The sequence below is a fragment of the Polypterus senegalus genome, chromosome 14 (assembly GCF_016835505.1).
Source record: "Polypterus senegalus isolate Bchr_013 chromosome 14, ASM1683550v1, whole genome shotgun sequence".
NCBI classification, from domain to species: Eukaryota; Metazoa; Chordata; class Cladistia; order Polypteriformes; family Polypteridae; genus Polypterus; species Polypterus senegalus.
In genome coordinates, this window is record NC_053167.1 from 1,340,017 (window position 1) to 1,361,988 (window position 21,972).

The 21,972-nt window shown below is 42.4% G+C and overlaps 1 protein-coding gene across 1 annotated transcript in view; it reads right to left on the reverse strand.

The window, feature by feature from the left end:
• Positions 1-2,725: 2,725 nt before the first annotated feature.
• The window catches only part of LOC120514291 (G-protein coupled receptor 1-like), a 73,474-nt gene continuing 54,227 nt past the window's right edge, over positions 2,726-21,972 (reverse strand). The window contains exon 3 of the mRNA XM_039734601.1: positions 2,726-4,769. Within this exon, the coding sequence (XP_039590535.1) occupies positions 3,687-4,769 (1,083 nt within the window). The 3' untranslated portion in view covers positions 2,726-3,686. The remainder of the gene's footprint in view (positions 4,770-21,972) is intronic.

The window sequence follows — 21,972 nt, forward strand, 5'->3', positions numbered from 1 at the left end:
CACCAAACTGGGCATAGGGCTCCTTTGTGACCAGGAGAAGGTCATGGGGTATGTTTGGTTCGGAAAAATGTTTGTGGTGAACTGCAGGGCACTTTTTCACTGACACAACCTTCAGCACACGTCCCCGTACTTATCATCGACAAGATGGCTGCACGTTCCAACAGACTTTCACCGTGGCGCCATCTAGCGGCAGCTTTGGTCTCTGTGCGTCGCTCTTTACCCATGTTTCTTTAAATTGCCAAGAGATGGCGGAAGTGTGCAAGTATGAGAAGGCCGACTGCTTCGATCGGATGAAGAGGAACTGCTGTATGGATGTAAAACGTAAACGACCCAGTGTGCGTGACCGGCTGACACACCCGCGTTTCCGCACCTCACACTCCCACACTCACTGATAGTGCTGTATTTCATTCGCCAACGTCCCTTATATGCACGCACATTTTAACAGAGACTCGCCTTAAAAACACGGCATCCTTCCCCCACCGTTTTCCCCAAATGCTGCACCAGTTGTAAGTCACTTCTCTCTGTAGAGACCATGGCCAATGTCCGTTAGATGGCATCACGGTTCAACACAGATGCTCCTTACAAACAGAGCACCCCTCCCGCCATTTTTCCCAGTACGGTTTCAGTGCTACTCTTTCTCACTGGCTTTCTGTATTTCTGATGCTGTTTGCTCCGTTTCCGACTGACAGTACGATTTCAGTGTTGCTCTTTCTGACTGACTGGTGCTATTTGTTCGCTTTTTGACGTATTGTAAATAACGTAAATTCATCTCACTGTGGAGCTTATTCCGCACGTAATACCATGTAACACGTTAGAATTGTCCTGCTTTTCGCTAATATACCCATACCACCAAAAAAAGACGTAGAATTGGAAGGTCCACTTCAGATGCCACAACAAAGTCTATTTCAAGGACGTATGAAACGCCACACCACACAGAATCCAGAGTGGAGGAACTTACAATAAAATGTCAATCAGAAAAATGTTTGTTCTATTTCTATGTTCTGTTTCTTTCATTTGGGAAACTCATCGGTTATAGATTCCCGGGCAATGCCGAGTACTCCTGCTAGTTAAAAATAAAAAAGTCCAAAGATGGCCTAGTGGAAAATAAATATTTTGCAGAAATTTTTCAGAAAAGAATGACAAAAATATTTCCCTTGTATAAACATCATGGAAATAAGAAGAGTCGACTCACTTGGAGTTTTGCTTTGCCAATACGTAGAGTTAAGGCCTGTTAGCACTAATGTGCTGGAGACCCAAGGCCGAAGCGACATATTGAGCCATCCTCGTGTTTTAAAGCAGGTCCTAGGGAGCTGCCCTCTCAATATTTCAAAATAATATTGATAATTAATTTTTATTTATACAAATCCTTTCCTGTGCATCATGTAGGTGGTGAGATGGTAACTCCCCCAGAGTTAATTATGAAAATGTATGTCAGCCTGGTACTCTCTGTGACATTGCAAAGATACTGCACCCTGAACAACTCTGATAAATTACTCATTGAATGAATCAGCTTCCCATCCACGTGTCCGACCAGGGTGATGCCATTAAGACTATTTGTGCTTTGACATTTTCTGATCACAGTATCAACCTCTTTTAAACCATCTCAAAAATCTGATATTGAAATGATCACTTGCTTTCAGTTTGGAGAGGTGCATCATGTTTGTGTTTTGAATTTTGAGGATTTCTAAGGTCTCATCTGTCTAAATGTCTGACCTGTGTCTGTCACCCAAGTGTCACTACACACTACTACCAAACCACACCGTGGAGTTGGAAACCAAACAGTTTGGATTGATATAGACTGAATCAGAGCTCCTCCAAGTGAAGTTGTCTTTAAGTTTAGTTGGACTGCTCTTAAGTGAAAGAATTTACAGCACCAAGGTTCCTGCCTTGTGCCCTGTGTTGGCTGGGATTGGCTCCAGCAGACCCCCGTGACCCTGTATTCGGATTCAGCGGGTTAGGAAATGGATGGATGGAATACAATGTACTCATCTACTTGGAAGTTTTCATCTTTTTTGTTGTGCTACGTTTACTAAAAGTGGATTAAATTTGGCTTTTGTGACACAGAGAAAGACTCATTAATGCCAAAGTGGCAACAGATCTTTGTAAAGTGGTCTAAATGAATTACAAATCCATCCCGTTATATCCGAACTACAGGGTCACGGGGGTCTGCTGGAGCCAATCCCAGCCAACACAGGGCGCAAGGCAGGAAACAAAACGCGGGCAGGGCGCCAGCCGACCACAGGGCACACACACACACACTAGGGACAATGTAAAATGGCCAATGCACCTAACCTGCATGTCTTTGAACTGTGGGAGGAAACCCATGCAGACACGGGGAGAACATGCAAACTCCACGTAGGGAGGTCCCAGGAAGCGAACTCGGGTCTCCTAACTGCGAGGCAGCAGCGCTACCCACTGTGCCGCCCTGAATTACAAATATCCATCCATCCATCGATTATCCAACCCGCTATATCCAAACTACAGGATCACGGGGGTCTACTGGAGCCAATCCCAGCCAACACAGGGCGTAAGGCAGGAAACAAACCGCAGGCAGGGCACCAGCCCACTGCAGATATGTAACAATTCGCATGAAAATAAAAATCTGTTTAAATTGTACATCCGCATCCCCATACGCGAGCAGCGGACATGCAAAGTGGCTAGCGTGTAGTGCAGACCCAGGGGGGTTGGCGAGCAAAGCGAGCAGGGGGCAAAGCCCCTTAGTATCTTTAAATAATGAAAACGACTTGCTTTTTTATAAATTAGTTACACGATGGAAGCCCAACACAATTAGACTTCTTCACAAAATTCGAAGTGACGCAACCTTCTTCCTGTTAGTTTGCCAGCAACAGACGGCATGCATTCCACTTCTCTACTTCCACTACCAATAATTGATTTTTGTGAGATAAGAAGTATTGTTAAAAAGTAAAGTTAAAAAACCTAAGAGTGAAAACTGGAGCAACACTGTAACATTTCAGTGGAGGAATTATTTTCTAATGACTATGCTATGTCTGTTGACTTTCTTACGCCAGTATGCTATAGTTTCAAGTGACCGTTGTTTTTTTACATATATTTATATATTTAACGTTAGCTTGCTCTGTTTGTTCTGTGACCCTTGCAATCGTGTGCACCAATGAAGAGCCTGGCTGGGTCCCCCGTAAGTATGCAGGCCCCTGTGGATTTTGCTTGGGCAGAACTCCCATAATAGTTTTTGGCTGTCAGAATAAAAGGGCAGAGCTTGTGATACTTTGAAAATGTAAACAATTGTACTGAGAAGTTGTCATAGAGTCTCAACGTTTTTTAATAGCTTGCAACTTCTAGTCCTGTATTCTGACATTCTCCTGTGACAAGAAGATCAACTGCAGTCGTCAAGGTTGGAAATCGCAATAATCTTGTAAATATAAGTCTGTGAACTCGTCTGGCTATCATATATGGACTATGCTAATCAGCCTCATACATATGCAATTAGGGTGCTGCAGAACTTCAGGTAGAAGTCGTGTTATGTGACAATAATGTGTACCAATGACACAGACATTTCTCTACAAACGTACACTACATCGTTCCACAAATGGTCAAATCATATTTAAAATTATTGTTAAGGACACTGCATTTTTTTATATTTCCATGTCCAGCTAACGTGAAACAACAAAATCACATCATCTAGTTTGAATATGTCACTGGCTCTTTGGTCACTCGGATGATTTGCTCTGAGCTCCTGAAGATTTCATTAAGCTGATGGATTCTCTGATAATACCTTTAGCTTCCTTTCCAACCAGAAAATATAATATAGGACTAATGCAACTGTTCATATGTTTGAAACTAGCGACTAGTGGCATCACCAACACAGTGGAGCCATACAACTTACTGTTGAGGGTGTATATGGAAGCCATATAGACCATGGCATTTAAATACAAGGGCAACATGGTGATGAAAAACACTGCCACAGAAGATACAAGAATTGTGTAGATCCTTGAGGATTTTTTAGTAAGAGACTCTTTCATTGAGAGAAATATCATCAGGTTGCTGATGATGGTCATAATCAGGGGAAGAATGAATGAGAACACTGAGATGGTGGTGTAGACGGTGTAGATACGACTTGTCGTAGAGTTAAACTCCTGCAGATTCGGTGGATGGAACATCTCCATAACTCTGTATTGTGTCTCATTGTCTGCTTCTTGACATTTCTCATTGAAAAGCTTCAAATTAGAATTAATGTTGAGGCCACAAAAGGACTCATAGATGCCAGGTTCAGTCTTGGGAGAGATGCACATGAAGAAAATGGGAATGCCGGCTAGAATGAATAAAATCCAAAGAATGAAGCAGCAGATCCTGGAACAGTTCATTGGTCTGTGCTTCTGGACCCAGAAAGGATTTGTCAATGAGATACCCCTGTCAATGTTGATACCTAACAATGTGAAAGAACTGACACAGATATTGATAGTTGATACATACAAGGTCAGCTTGCAGAATGGTATACCAAACGGCCAGTATTTTAGGACATAACTAACCGCCTGGAAGGACTGAAAGAACAAAATCAGAAAGTCAGAGATTGCCAGGTTCAGAAACCATATATTGACGTGGGACCTCTTCATCTTGAAGATGATCAACCAAATCACTGCTCCATTGCCTAGAATGCCAAAAACCACAGCTAGGAACGTCAGAGCAGCACTGCCATTAAGGATTTTCTTCCAGGAATTTTCAAAGTCTTGTCTGGTGACTTCTCTTTCAATTTCATTTAAAAATGTATTCACCCTTCCCTCCATAGTCTCCATCTGAAAAAAATAATAAAACAATAAAATCTACAATACCTGAATTAATTATTATAAAAACCTATTTAGCTATAAAAAAGGACATTAGACTTTAGAAGTGTTTTATAGAATGTCTTTTCTAAACTGCAATAGAGCAGACAAGAAGGATGAGTGCTGTCGCTGGTGAAACAGAACATCATCAATACTAAAAAGACCACAGAAGCAGTAAAGTTGCTTTAACTACTGTCTCACACGTGTGAATAGAAGGAAGCAGGATGGATCAAGTGAAGGTAATTCCACGTCAGGCCAGGGGGTGGCAGGGTGCACTAAATCTTCTTCTGCTGTCTCTACAGACCAAACATGGGGAAACCTGCCCGATTCAACCTTGAAGACATCACTTCCGGCCCCGGCGTCCAGAAGCATGTGACTTCCAGTTCTGGCCTTCAAAGCCGCCATGTTAGGTTATATGGCACAATGTGTGGAGTACAAGACTAAGGAGGTTCTGCTCAAGGTTTTTAATGCACTGGTGAGGCCTCATCTGGACTGCTGTGTGCAATTTTGGTCTCCAGGCTAGCAGCACTTGAAAAAGTCAAAAGAAAAGTGATTAGGCTGATGCCAGGACTATAGGGGATGAATTATGAGGAAATATTTAAAGAGCTGAGCCTTTTCCATTTAAGCAAAAGAAGATTAAGAAAAGACATGATTGAAGTATTTAAAATTATGAAGGGAATTCATCCAGTGGATTGAGGCTGTGACTTCAACACGAGTTCATCGAGAACACAGGGAAGGAGGTGGAAACATGTTAAGGATAAATTTTGCACAAGCATTAGGAAGTTTTTCTTCGTACAGAGAATCATAGGTATATGGAATAAGTTACCAAGTAATGTTGGTAGACCTGCGTTTCTCAACCTTTAAGTATTTGCAACCCAAGTTTTCATAACAGTTTTAATCGCGCCCCCCTAAGGTTTTTTTGAAAGGAGCCAACTAATACCAATTTGTTCTTTTTTAATTAATGATATATCATAGATGCATATTTTATTATACCTACTTAACTTTTATCGACATTTATCTAATTCTATATTTATTTTTCTAGTATCAGAATGTAGTTTACGTTAATTTGTTTTGGTTTCAATAGATGTATTTTTCATATTTTCGATTCTTGTTTTCTTTTTTTCACATCTTTGTGCCCCCCTTTTTGTTACTTTGCGCCCCCCCTAGGGGGGCCCACCCCAGAGTTTGAGAACCATTATGGTAGACAGTAGGACTTTGGAGACTTTTAAAGCTAAACTTAATGTCTTTGTAGAAGAATTAAGTGGATAAGACTGGAGAGCTTTGCTGGGCTGAATGGCCTGTTCTCGTCAAGATTTCTCTAATGTTCTAACATTTTGAATAGTAAATTACGTTCAGTTTGGAACTCGACCTGTGCACATAAGTGCTCTTTAAAATACCCATTGCAGCCAGGGACAATATTTGGGTGGCTACCCAAAACCTTTTTTGTGTGTTGAGGCTGATTATTTTCACAGTGGCGTAGTCAGCGGGATGATGGCCTCCTTTTGGAACCGGAAGTGATGTCTTCAAGGTTGAATCATGTTTTTCCGTGTTTGGTCAATAGAGACAACAGAAGAGGATTTAGTGCACCCCACCACCCCCTGGCCTGGTGTGGAATAACCTTCACTTGGTCCATCTAGCTTCCTCCTATTCGCACATATGTGACCCTGTCTATCCGCCTTTCTAATTTTGTTTTTTTATTTAAATAACAAAACACAATTAAAGCATACTACGTACAGTGTTATGTCCTAAGGATCATCCATAAAACATAACTTTGACATTTTTTGTCATGTATACATAGCTGTAGCCAACATTTATACTATGTCACTATGATCTGTAAAGTTTATTTAATTGCATCTGATTTTACTCATATGAGCAGAAACAAGAGAGAGCAGACACCAGACACATTTAGGTAGGCCAGCTGACAGAAAAGACGTGAGAGACAAGCTGGCCAATGAGGTGTGGGAGATTCATGACACAAACATCTAGAATATGGCATGGCAGGATGGTTGCCCTATTTGGACCTATATTCTTGACCAAGAGCCCCAGTTTGCTAATTTAAGTTTTCCTTATGTACGAATTCCATGAGGAGGATTGATTATTATTTTAAAGCCATGCAATTCTGTGAACAGAGGGAAACAAAAAGAGAAGATGGTCAGAGGCACGTGAAAGACACACAGGCTGGCTGACATAAATGGTGAGAACAAGTGAACATGTTCTTTAGTTAGGCCCAGAAATAACCTAGACAGCCCTGTGGCAGTTGTTCATATCTGACAAGAATTCTATGCATACATTCTGTGCCGCCAAACACTTCCGTCTCAGCATTTCCCCTCCCTTGAAAAACTGGCTGTGATGACTGTACTGTTCCTTACTTCTCTCCAGCCGGCATATGCATGTATAAATTAATCATACATTGTATTTTTACAAGAATGCAAGTTATTTTTTAAAGCAAGTTAAATACACATATCTCTTTTTGTACCATATTTCCCTCATCTGATTATTTCCACCGTGATTACAAAATAAAGCATATGGCTCCAGTCAGTTTGGTGTCAATAAAGAGCATAATCCCAGTGAGAGCGTGCCCCCTGCTGGACACAACAGCATGATGAAAAAATTCTTGCTTTCTTGCTCAGAAGAGTTAACATAAATACCAATAAAAGACACACACAAGAGAAACCAGTCAGTTATTGTTCAACCCACTATACCCTAACTCAGGGTCATGGGGGTCTGTTGGAGCCAATCCCAGCCAACACAGGGTTCAAGGCAGGAACAAATCCCAGGCAGGGCACACACTAGGGACAATTTAGGATCACCAATGCACCTAACCTGCATGTCTCTGGGAGCAAACCAGAGCACCCGGAGGAAACCCACACAGACATGGTGAGAACATGAATACTCAGGGAGGACCCAGGAAGCGAACCCGGGTTTCCTTGCTGCGAGGCAGCAGTGCTACCACTGCACCACCGTCCCACTTTGCCATTGTGCCACCCCACAAGAGAAGTATAAAAAACAATATATGAAGTGGATTCAGAAAGTATTCAGACCACTTCACTTTCTGTGTACTTTAGTGGGTTGTACAACAGATTTCATTTTTAAAGTACAAATTTACCTTTTTTTACCCATCAGTCTAAATTCAATAACCCATAATGACAATTGAAAATACATTATCAGAAAAGTTTGTAAATGTATTAAAAATCAAACTCGAAATCCCTCATTGCTATAAGTATGCAGACATTTTGCTGTGGCTGGTCAGGTGCATTCTGTTAGCTTGAATTCTCATTCAGATGTTTCTAGAACTTGGCTTATCTCTACCTGTGGCAAATTAAATTGATTGGATGGTTTAGAAGGCAACACAATTGTCTATATAAGGACCCATGATTCACACTGCATGTCAGGACATAAAACAAATCACAAAATCTACGAAACTGTCTGTTGACATCCTCATCGATCAAATTGTGGTGAGGCATTGACCAGGGTGAGGAAGTCAAACCATTTCTAAAGTTTTGAGTGTTCCCAGAAGCACAGCGGCCTCAATAATTGTGAAATGGAAGAAGTTTGAAACTAAGAAGTCTCTTGCTTGATTAGACCATCTGGTCAAACTGAGTAAGCAATCAAGAAGGGCTTTGGTCAAGGAGATGACCAAAAACACAATGGTCATTCTAACAAGAGCTTCAAAATTCCTCTGCTGAGATGGGAGAACCTGAAGTAAGGATGACTAGCACTCCATAAATCAGCCATTATGGTAGAGTGGCTAGACTTGCTTGGAGTTTTCCAAATGGCATTTAAAGAGCATGTGAGGAAAAAGATTCTCCGGTCTGATGAGACAACAATTGAACACTTTGGGCAGAACTCTAAACCCTACTATGTCCGTTGACGATGAGCTGCTGCTCATTACCTGTCTAATGCCAATTCACGCAGTAAGGCATGATGGTGTCAGACTGTACATACACAACAACTGTTGCTCGGGTGCTTCACCAGTTATCAAAAGGCACATGGGAGATTCTGAAGTTAGCAGGTAGAAGGTTTCTGTAATCTAATGAGATCAAAACTGGAGCTTTTTTGGCCATCAGACAAAGAAAAGAGTAACATCTTGTTTGAAAACTGCACATTACCCAAACCAGACCATCCTCACTGTTACATATGGTGGTGGTAGCATTATGTTATAGGGATTCTTCCACCCAGCAGGTCCTGATGCCGAAAAACAACCAAACGGCATGATGATAGCACCACCATGTGGAGGCCAAACAATTCAATCTTCATTTCAATTAGACCAGGAATGTTTCAGGTTCCTTTCTACACATTCTAAGTAGGCTTTCATGTCTTGTCTGGTCGTTATTCCATTAAGCTCATATTAGTGGAGTGATGTTGTGGTGATTATCCTTCTGGAAGTTTTGGCCACCTTCACTCAGCCTCTCTTGAGCTCACTCAGAGTGGCCATTGGGTTCTTGGTCACCTCTCTTTCAAGGGCCCATCTTATTGGATTGCACAGTTTAATAGGCAGTCAACTCTAGTAAGAGTCATGGTTGTTCCAAACGTATTCCATTTAAGTATTATGGAGGCCACTGTGGTCTTGGGTATCTCCAGTGGTGCAGGAATGTCTGTTACCTTCCCCAGATCTGTGCCTTGATACAGTCCTGCATCGAAGCTCTGCAGGCCATCCCTTGATCCTTATTGATTGGTTTAAGCTCAACTGTGGGACCTTCTAAAGTTGCCCACTAGAGGGGGTAAATACTATCCAAAAACCCAGACTAGAAACCCAAAAGAGCAGATAGAGAGATCTTGATCTTTGAGGGACAGAGAGACCCTTTCACTTTCTGTGAGATGGACAAGTCACGCCATACTCACAAGCTTTGGAAGGAAGTCCCGTGATATACATGCAGAGCAGGTTAGAGACAATGGAAGTAGGAAAATTTGAAAGTTTCAAGAAAATGAGAGTAAAGCTCAAATTAGCACAAACAAACGGAAAATATTATTTGGTGAAATAACAGAACAGCAAAAAGAGATCGAATGGTGTTTGAGGATGTCTGGGGGAAGAAGAGAGACAAGGCATTGACTTTAAAATGTCCGAAGTGCCGCACGAAATGCAGATCACGCTGCACGGGAGCAGCAGCAAGCCAGCAGCTGATCGAGCAAAGCAGAGGTAAAAAAACAACTGTTAATTGCTTCCCATTGTATCACCTAGGCGAGTGAAGTGGAGATCACGCGGCATGGCAGAAGCAGCAAGCCAGCAGCTGATTGAGCAAAGAGGAGATAAAAAAAAAGGAATTTGTTTCCCATTCTATCACCGTTTAAGAGGGTTTTGGAGGAGCGGCCGCATCTCCTTGGGGTGCGTTCAGCCTCCCTCTTCACAATGGCACATAGTACTTGGCAAGAGAGGAGTGGAGGAATTGGTGAGAGAAGCAAGCAGGGGGCAAAGCCCCCTTAGTTTTTATAAAATAAAAGGTTTGCTCAAAAAAGCTCTGCAATACAAAGCTCTAAAGAGCACAAAGAATTGCGTAAAAAGGCAAGGCAATCCACAGTGAACAAAGTCCCAATACAGAATCCAGTGCAGAGGTTCAAAAAGAGGTTCTCTACATCTCGCCTGAAGAAGGGGTCTGAGTTGCCATGAAAGCCTGCATATTGTATTCTTCTTAGTTAGCCAACAAAAGGTGTCATTTTGCTTGACTTCTCATTACATCCATAATGGTTAACACCACACAACACCCTACTGCTATTACAAAGAAGGGAAAAAACATCATGTCACCGTGATAAAAGCAAACCTTACCTAATTAAACTCAGTGGTAGTCATAGACGGCTTAAAAAAATGTAAGTTAAATAAACTTGGATTCAGTTTTGTATAAATTTCTATAGTTTGAATTTTCTGGTAATGTATTCCTAACTATCCATTACTCATTTTCTAGTTTTATTACTCATACTTGTTGGGAAAGAGACATTTGGCTAAACAGTTAAAAAATGTGCAAATTTAGGAGGCAAGTTGAGGCAAAGACTTGCTGACATGGAGGTGGAGGGACTGGAAAAGAGAAGGTGAAAGAAGGTGAGAAGCAAACAAACTGGGGTGGAGAGATTTAGGAGGAGGATGAGGGAGAGCATTTGGTTCACTTTCTTATGTGGAGTGACTTGTTTACTCACAAACTTCCCAGTCCGGTGCCAACAAAGCCACTGAAGATGGGGCATTGTGACTGCAGCATTCTACTACCCATTTATTGCCTTTGTTATTTTGCATTTTTCCAAGTTTGATCACTTCCTTGTGTTTTCTATCAATACATCCATCCACTCATCCTCTTCCACATATCTGAGATTGGGTCGCGGAGGCAGCAGATTGAGCAGAGATGCCCAGACTTCCCTCTCCCCGGCCACTTCTTCAAGCCCTTCCGGGGGGATTCCTGAGGCATTCCCAGGCCAGTCGGAAGACATAGTCCCTCCAGCGTGTCCTGGGTCATCCCCGGGGCCTCCTCCCGGTTAGATGTGCCCGGAACACTTCACCAGGGAGGCATCCAGGAGGCATCCTGATCAGATGCCCGAGCCACCTCATCTGACTCCTCTTGATTTAACTTCATTATTCTGAGTATGAAAGACATCTAGGTGGCACTGCCATTTTCATTATTTTTTGATTCAGAATACTGAAATTTGTGCTTTTGTGGGAAGTAAAAACTATTTAGTGCCCTTTCTGAAAGTTAAACAGACTGGCTCAGTTCAGACCCAAAACACACCAAAGCCCTTTGATTTGAATGCAATACAGTGCCACAAGACTAACATCTGACCGTGTGGTAAGAAGCACCCAACGGCCACACTTAAGCAAAAGTGGAAACAGCTTTCTGGAAAAGCAAGTCAAGTTAAAGTAAAATCTGCCCATCCACAAACTACTCAAGTAGAAGTTTTAAAATGATTAATGATTGTATCCTAATTCAACTAGGTTGGCACTAATAAGAGAGGTGCACATTATCTCACCACAGTTTTAGAAGGAGCTAAATGATTTCTGAAATCTTCATTGTAAAGAATAGCTGCCTCACAAGGATCGTGCACCATTCCTGAAAGAATTTAAAGTTACAATGGTCAAAAGGCTTGACATTTTGTTCATCTGAAGGCTTTATGATTTTTATCAAAGTGTCCTAAGGAGAACATGATGGGCCACAAGGTTGTCTTATTGGTTAAATGTCCAAATCAGTCTTCCCATGGTTTCATATAATCTTATATATACCGTAAACGTCTACATGTGGAAATGTGAGTCTGTCCAGCATGGAAGTGAGAGGTGGAGTCGGGGTAAGGGCTCCACCTCCGAGGAAACAGAAACCCGCTTAGCCGCTAACGTGTGCAGAGGGTGCAGACCTATAAATACCTGGGAGTGCAGCTGGATGATAAATTGGACTGGTCTGCCAATACTGGTGCTCTTTGCAAGAGAGGACAGAGCTGACTATACTTCCTTAGAAGACTGGCATCCTTCAACATCTGCAACAAGATGCTGCAGATGTTCTACCAGATGGTTGTGGCGAGCGCCCTCTTCTACGCAGTGGTGTGCTGGGGAGGCAGCTTAAAGAAGAGGAACACCTTAAGCCTGGACAAACTGGTGAGGAAGGCAGGCTGTATTGTAGGCACAGAGCTGGACAGTTTGACATCATGGCAGAGTGATGGGCGCTGAGCAGGCTCCTGTCAGTCATGGAGAATCCACTGCATCCACTGAACAGGATCATCTCCAGACAGAGGAGCAGCTTCAGCAACAGACTGCTGTCACCGTCCTGCTCCACTGACAGACTAAGGAGATCGTTCGTCCTCCACACTATGCGACTCTTCAATTCCACCCGGGGGGGTAAACGTTAATTTAATATTGTTTTTATCAGTATGCTGCTGCTGGAGTATGTGGAGTATGGGGATTAATAAAGTATCTATCTATCTATCTAATGACACCAGCGGGGCAAGCATGTCAGCAAAAAAAAACGTCCAACGAAAGACAAAGCCGCTAAGCCGCTAATACACAAGCGAGGCGAGCACACCGGCAAAAGGAAACCTCCAAAGAAAGACAGTCACTTAGCCGCTATTACAGAAGCGTGTTGAGTACATCAGCAAAATGGTATCCCTTTTACTTTTCCTCCTGCTGTTAATACACAAGCGAGGCGAGCACGTCGGCAAAACAAATCTTCCGAAGAAAGACAAAGTCACTTTGCTGTTAATACAGAAGTGAGGCCAGCACGTCGGCAAAGCGAAACTTTCCGAAAAGAGAGTCACTCACTTAGTGGATAAGTGCCGAACACACACACACACACGGGCCAACGTAGCGGCCCCAGTTCACCTAACCTGCATTTGTTTAGACAGTGGGGGGAAACTGGAGCGCTGGGAGGAAACTGACACAGACACAGGGAGAACATCCTAACTAACTCCATGCAGGGAGGACTCGAGATACAAACCCTGGTCTTCTTATTGCAAAACAGCAGCAACTGCCACTGTACTACTGTGCCTCCCATTTTTGATTTTATTTTGTTTTAGTTTTCCTTATAGACCAATATTCCACAATAGGTGTAACCATGGCCCAAATCCTTCACCCAAAATACACAACAAATTTAAGAAAAACTGCCATTATTACAGTTTGGGGGTCAAGGATGGGCATTGTCCTATTTCCAGGGCCAACTCCTTGTAGTAGCACTTAGTGTCACTACATGTCTGAGCCTTCTGCAGGCTGTAAAGAACACCAAATGTCTGAGTATTGATCCTAATATATGCCCTTATGGGACGGCTCACCCTTGTGCTACTAGCAGGTGTCGCCACTTCTATTGTTTCCTCTGTCACTCTACAGTAGGCATTTGGATATCCCTGTTAGTACCTGGCTTGCTTGCCCTTTCATATACACATTCTGTGGGCTCCGCTATGTAATTCCCTAAGGGCTGCTTCGTTACTTTCAGATATGGTTGTACCCCTGCCATTGGCCAGTTTACGATTGTGCAACAGGTCATACCATCCACTAACGGATTTGGTGTTGACACAATGGCTCGTGCAGAAGCTTCTCCGTCACCATAGTGTCTCTCGCTCTTCCTCTCTGGGTAACCCTGGGCACCTGACAACCTCATATCAGCAGTGCATTTCCTCACCCACTAAAACTGTGTATGTTTCAAAGACATATGCCCATGGTCTGCAGGCTGGGCAGTGATTGAGCATGTCTGAAGGAGAGCTGAATCGGTAACAAGATGTGATGTTTATTTCAAAATTTGTCAAAATTACTTCACCAGTTTTTTCCACAGATAAACAATTTCCTTGTTTAGTTTAGCCATGAGCGGTACAGGGGCACAGTGGGTAGCACTTCTCAGGTCCTCCCTGCGTGGAGTTTGCATATTCTCCTCCGGGTGCTCCAGTTTCCTCCCACAGTCCAAAGACATGCAGGTTGGGTGATCCTAAATTGTGCTTGGTGTGTGTGCCCTGCGGTAGACTGGCGCTCTGCCCGGGGTTTGTTTACTGCCTTGCGCCCTGTGCTGGCTGGGATTGGCTCTAGCACACCCCTGTGACCCTGTAGTTAGGATATAGCAGGTTGTATAATGGATGGATAGTTTAGCAATGAACTGCGCAATTCTCATCTGACAGCCTCATTGCACACTCTGTGAATTCTCAGTTATGCATGACAGATCTCCAGACAGCCAACAAATACTGCCAAGAAAACATTCATTGTTATAAAATTATTTACACAAACTGGAGCCCAAAAATACACACCCTACACAAACATGACATGAAGGAGGAAAAGAAAAAGGTAACTGCCACTCAAAAGAGACAATCGACAATAAAGATAGATAGATAGATAGATAGATAGATAGATAGATAGATAGATAGATAGATAGATAGATAGATAGATAGATAGATACTTCATTAATCCCAAGGTGGAAATTCATATAATCCAGCAGCAGCATACTGATACAAAAAATAAATAAATTAAAGAGTGATAAATGCATGTAAAAGCAGACAATAACTTTAAATTAATGTTAGCATTTACTCCCCCGGGTGGAATTGAAGAGTCACATAGTGTGGGGGAGGAACGATCTCCTCAGTCTGTCAGTGGAGCAGGACAGTGACAAAAGTCTGTCACTGAAGCTGCTCCTCTGCCTGGAGATGACACTGTTCAGTGAATGCAGTGGATTCTTCATGATTGACAGGAGTTTGCTTAATGCCCGTCGTTCTGCCACAGATGTTAAACTGTCCAGCTTTATTCCTACAATAGAGCATGCCTTCTTAACAAGTTTGTCCAGGCGTGAGACGTCCTTCTTCTTTATGCTGCCTCCCCAGCACCCCACCGCGTAGAAGAGGGCATTTGCCACAACCGTCTGGTAGAACATCTGCAGCATCTTACTGCAGATGTTGAAGGATGCCAACCTTCTCAGGAAGTATAGTCGGCTCTGACCTCTCTTACACAGAGCATCAGTATTGGCAGTCCAGTCCAATTTGTCATCCTGCTGCACTCCCAGGTATTTATAGATCTGTACCCTCTGCACACACTCACCTCTGATGATCACAGGGTCCATGAGGGGCCTGGGCCTCCTAAAATCCACCACCAGTTCCTTGGTCTTGCTGGTGTTAAGATGTAAGTGGTTTGAGTCGCACCATTTAACAAAGCCTTTGATTAGCTTCCTGTACTCCTCCTCCTGCCCACTCCTGAACTTGTGTGGCCTTGACCAGCTGGGAGGCCTCCTTTCTTTAAGGACCAGGGAAGGGAACATGTCCAGAACATGACCTTCCTTGGAACGCTAGATGGCCACAGACTCCCGAGTTTGGTGCAGCCCTGTTGGGTTACGTGGGCACTGCCAGAGGAGTGCTGCAGCTGCTCCTGAGCCCTTGAGCGCAGGTCTTCCACAACAGCTGGAAGTGCTGCCGAAACTGGCGCCAGAGTCGGGAGGGAAAGGACAAAGCCTGAGGAGGAGGAGTGGAAGCAGAAGGGCTAGCAGCAAAAGGGACTGTGTTAGTGCTTTACTGTGTGTGCTGGATTATTGTAAATAAACCGTTTGTTGGGTGGCAAAGTCGTGTCATGCCTGTCAGTGTCGGGAATAGGGCAGCTGTATGTGCCCTGGACTTCACACTTGCCATATACTGCATGGTAACTCTCCTACAAGGTGCCCAGAGTTACTGTATTAGGATACCAAGGTGTTTTGTTGTGGAATCACATCACAAATTCATCTTAGGTGGCACATTTTGCACCAAGGTCAACTGCAAACCAGTAATATTTGGATTACAAAGGCCCTCAGAAGCAGCCTCTTATAGTGTTAGCCATGCCCTGTTGTGTCTAAGCTTTCTGGTGACATCAGCTGCACCTGATCTGTCATGTAGACCAACATTCCGTGCTGGCAATTAATTGGCTCCTTAGGGACTCCTTTTCTTTGTTTTGAACTTTTAGCAAGGCGTTTGTGCATCGATTGCTAACTTTAATTTTGGTTTTGTCACTGGCAATTCTTTTTTGCCATTCTGGTAATAAACTCCCGCTTGCTTTGCTTTGAACTTCTTTTTTGGCTTTGCCTAGTATATTTACATCTCTTGGTCTTTTTGCCTTTTGTCCTTTTTAGGATGAGTCTTTTCTTTTTCTTCCAAAAGGCAAAATTGTGAAAGGATAAGTTCAATATTTTCATGTCAAATGTATTTTTTTCACAAACATGTCATATATGCATTTGCCACATGAAATTGTGTTCTAAAGTTAAGTATTATTCTTTTGGCTGCTCCTGTTAGGGGTTGCCACAGTGGATCATCTTCTTCAATATCTTCCTGTCCTCTACATCTCGTTCTGTTACACCCATCACCAGCATGTCTTCTCTCACCACATCCATACACCTTCTCGTGGCCTGTCTGTTTTCCTTTTTCCTGGCAGCTCTATCCTTAGCGCCCTTCTCTCATTATACCCAGCATCTCTCCTCTGCACATAATAATTCTTTGCATTTATATAGCGCTTTTCTCACTACTCAGAGTGCTCTGCAATTGCAGGTTAAGAGCCTTGCTCAAGGGCCCAACAGAGCAAAGTTCCTTTTGGCATTTACGGGATTCGAACCGGCAACCTTCCGATTGCCAGTGGAGATCCCTAGCCTCAGAGCCTCACATGTCCAAACCGACACAATCTTGCCTCTCTAACTTTGTCTTCAAACCGTCCAACCTGAGCTGACTCTTTAATGTACTCTTTTCTTCTTCTTCTTTCAGCTGCTCCCGTTAGGGGTCACCACAGTGGATCATCTTCTTCCATATCTTCCTGTCCTCTACATCTTGTTCTGTTACACCCATCACCTGCATGTCCTCCCTCGCCACATCCATAAACCTTCTCTTAGGCCTTTCTCTGTTCCTCCTTCCTGGTAGCTCTATCCTTAGCATCCTTCTCCCAATATGCCCAGCATCTCTCCTCTGCACATGTCCAAACCAACACAATCTCACCTCTCTAGCTTTGTCTCCCAACCGTCCAACTTGAGCTGACCTTCTAATGTACTCATTTCTGATCCTGCAATATTAATATACAAAAAAATATCTTGCTCACCCCTGGCCTTTTATAATAGAGGCAATGGGGGCATGGACATCAATTGGAAAATAAAAGCTTAAAATCTTACTGAATACGTTCATTTCTCAAGCTAAGAAAGTTGTCTAGCATTCATCCACGTCTAGAGATTACATACACATTGTAAAACAGCTTATAGACTCCGACCGGCCCATAGTGCAAATCCCACCCTTGTCTTCATAGGAAATTGCTGTGGACTCACACACAAAGGATCTCAGGATGCAGATTTGTAGTGTGGTGGCTGCTAGTGATCAGCCACAAACCCACAACTGGCTCAGAAGCAGCCTTCTTACAGCTAACAGAAGAGCTTGTTATGCCAGCCACACAGAGACCACTTCTGGACATCTGAGAGTTGACTGCATACTAGTGATGTCAGCTGAGCTCTTTCTCTCTCTCTCTCTCTCTCTCTCTTTCTCTTTTTTTTCTCTCTCTCTCTCACCCTCAGCTCAAACCTTTCTCTGGACAAGTGCTAAAAGATACATTCTTTATTTCTCCTAAAAGGTGGAGCCACCATGATATCACACCAGCGCCTTTATATTTCAGGGTGGCAAATGAGTCTCTCAGAGGTTGAGGTTAGAAATGGTTAGATTGTAGTTAAAATGTGGGACACTGGTAGTAAGCGGAGGCATCTGTATAGACAGAAACAGTTGGGTTAATGTAGAGAGGGCAGAAACAAGAAGGGATGAAATTATATTAACATGTCTTGGGATTGGGCATACTGTATAAAGTTACCCCTTGTTCGTGGCAGGACAGGGTCTCTCGGGAATATGTAGATCTTGTAAATGATATGAGAGAGTTTAACATACCCTGTTAAAATGTGAGACGTATAAAATAAAACAACTTCAATTACAGGAAAGTTTCTGAGAGGCAGCAACAGTTAGCATGATATGGAGGAGAGCCCAAGGTTTTCATGGAGTCGACTTCTGTTATTTAAAATCTAGAAGGCTATTAGAGATTTAGATGGAGGATATAAATTAAGGTGATGAGGTATTTCTGGTCATAATATTTGTTTTTCTCACATTTTCTGCATCAACTCCAGACCAGTGGGTGGCAGTAATGCACCATGAGCTAGTTTGCCACTGCCATTAAAGGAACGTCTCATCCAAAAATGTTACTCTTTTATATGTTATTCCATTTAGCATGTAGTGGTCGATGGTGACCAATGCATCAGTTTGGATGACTTCACATGTGGGTTATGCAACACGACTGATGTCAGATTGTTTCATGGCCCTTTTCCTGTGTTGTTCAAACAGGTCCTTATAACTACTCTCTTATAGAAGCCCACTCTCGAGCCATCTGAAGTAGGTAATTACAGACTAGTATCTCTCCTCTGCTATCTATCCGTAACAATGGAAAGTGATGTCTGCAACCAGGTCTCTTCATTTTTTCTATGGATATTTCCATCCTAATCTGTCAGAATTCTAAAACACTTGGACCTGAACAGTCCCCCAGACTGATATTTACTCGATTACGTTGACCTCTTTCATAATTGGATTTGGATAAAAATGCCTGCTAAGCAAAAAAATGTAAATGTAAAATAGCATTGTTTATTTTTGTTCGACATTGGCCAACACAGACTTTCATTATAGCAGAAATGTTTTTATTCTTTTCTGACCATCGTTACAAACAAATGAGGTAACACATAAAAAATATAACTTTTGGGTGGATAAATTCCATAAAAAGGAATGAGGAAGAGTTCCTCACTGGCTCATTGTTCTTGGTGGAGAAAGGATCATAATAGTAAGTATTGTTGTTGCAGTTTCTGTTTTATTGTGGATTTGTTGTTCTTATTCTGTACCTTTACTTGTAGAGTTTGGATTTAGACTTGTTTGCTTTGGTTTGCTTGTTAGGAAAATTATTTAGCCTTTCTTTTGCCTTTTTCCATTTATTATCGTCTTTTTGATTCGATATAAAACAATTGTTCATTATTTATGAAGATTTGGTCTTGTCCTTCCAATCCTGAGGTTTTACAGTTTTTCCTTCCCTTTAAATGGCATTCTTGTATTTTTAGTGACATTTAAGGAAATGTTGAACATTTACAGCAGTGCCCCATTTTGTGCATATGCAGTTCTGAGTTAGGGGTCTGGTTGCCTGAGGTGAGATTTGTTGCTGGGACTGACCAGTGATATTTCAATCAAATTTCTGTTGATTTTCTGGCACAGTAAATTTTAAAAAAACTAATTAAGAGAAAAGATGTGGTCAAAATGTACCAAAAATAATAAAGAAAAAACTGGAGATTGATAGCACAGACTGCAATACCAAGAAGTTCCACAAAAATCAAAGTCAAAAGGTTGTACCAAAAGGTAACCAAAAAAGAATAAATGATAAAGCACAAAGGCACGTAAGAATTCGGATAGTGAAGCGATACATCAAGCAACCTTTTAACCTGGGAAAAATTAGTTGTCAGGTTGCCGCCTCTGTAATCCTGACCCCCACAAACTGTAAAGTGTCTGGGGGACAGGAAGACAGTGACACCTGTGATGACCAACATAGCAGCGGAAGTGGTTCAAAATAAAATAACAAAGCGCAGAAAATTCTAGTACAAAAAGATGGATTGTCTGACCTCAAAAACCTACATAAAGAGTGTCTTACTATAGAAATGTACCTTAGAAAGGGAACAAAAATGATCACAATAATCCTTTACCTAACATGTTCAACCCCTTTTCCTAATTTTGTGCTATTGCATCACAACAAAAATGTGCCATGGTTGATAAGTAGTGTGGCCACCAGGGGCGCTCCAGCTCCTCAAATACCCAACACATACAGTGGGAAACCCGTCCTTTCCAAGCGTTTCCCACGCCACAAGAACAATAAACAGCACACAGCAACTCTTTGTCTTCTTCTTTCTCTCTCTCTGCCTCCTCCACTCCTTCCGACAAGCTTCTCCTTTCTCCCAACTCTGACTCCCGGACATGAGGCAGTCTGCTCCTTTTATGCCTCTGAGAGTATTTCCAGTGTACCATAACCAGTCCCTCACACTTCCAACTGAGGTGGGTGCTCGACAAAGTAGGACTCACCAGTCCCTGCAACACGCCCTGGTGGCACCCACAGAGCCCACAGAACTGAGCCGAAGAAATCCATCTTCCATGATGCCCTGTGGGGATCCTGGGCATTGCTGCAAGCCCGTTTCCATCTAGTGATCTGAAGGAGACAATGCCCTGGGAACGCTCCTTCCACTCTACGGGCATTGTGGCTGATTAAAGATCTTGGCCGTCTGTCACAGTGGATTGCTGATTATTTCAGCAACTGAAGCAGGTGAGGAAATTACTGACCACAGAACCCACAGAAGCAAAGAATAACACAACACAGACACTCGGCACCTGTTTTCTGTAGGATAAAACCTGCGTTAGACTGGCATGAGCAGTCGCAACAGAAAGCTAGTTGAAAACAAGATACTTTACTAATCAACTTTACATTTACGTTTATAATGATTTGCTTAGCAGTTGCTTTTATCCAAAGTGACTTACAAAGGAGATCAATGTAATTGAGTAACATCAGTCAAGGGACTGTTTTGAACAAATTATAGCAGGACAGGTTACAAAAGTTAATCACCACAACTGAAGAGCTATAAATAAAGAAGAAAATACAGTATCAATTTAACAATGTGACAGATATCCAGAGATCAAAAAACATTCATTAACAATTTGAAAGATATTCACAGAACAGTAGGGTTTACAATCACTTCTTAAAAACGCAATAAGGGAGTCAACGATTCGGACAGTGGTAGACAGCTGGGAGTAAAACATGAAAGGAGTCTGGACAGAGATTTGATACCACACAGAGGTGCCATCAATCACAAGACCCGAGAAGGCCAGAAGGTGCTGAGCACCTCACCACTGCCTCCATATACACAAGTGTTAGCCCTTCGACTACTCTGTATGTAAGCTTCAGTCAGTTCATAATCCATTTAAACTTCCAGTTTACAAATAAAATGTGATATACAGTAGGTACAGGAGGGTGTGGGCCCTTGAGCTAGAGGCATATTTGGGGTCCTACTTACACAAAATACTATGAGTGCTACACACTTTAACGTAAAGAGTCACACAGAGTAAAGTAACTGATGACTACAGAACCATATATGGCTTTAAAGTGAATGACAGAAATCCAAAGGAAAGAAAAAAATAATGGGCTTATTTTCTGAAATGATAAAGAGACAAATTATTCTGTATCAAAGCTTGTGTCTTTAATTAGCTAATTACTGCATAGATGACAAGAAATCAAAAAACCATCACAAACCAAACTTTGAAGAGTCAACAGGATCATCTCCAGGCAGAGGAGCGGCTTCAGCGACAGACTGCTGTCACCATCCTGCTCCACTGACAGACTGAGGAGACCCCACACTATGCGACTTTTCAATTCCACTGGGGGGGTAAACGTTAACATTATACAAAGTTATTGTCTGTTATACCTGCCTGCACTCTCCACCTTGCATTAACTTGCACTGCTCTTTTATTTATGTAATATTGTTTTTATCAGTATGCTGCTGCTGGAGTATATGAATTTCCTCTTGGGGATTAATAAAGTATCTATCTATCTATCTATCTATCTATCTATCTATCTATCTATTTATCTATCTCATATAGTGCCTTTCATATCTATCTATCTATCTATCTATCTAGAAAGCCTTACTGAAAATGTCTACAAAAGAAGGAATATGAAATGCTGCAGAGGTATTCTGTATATTAA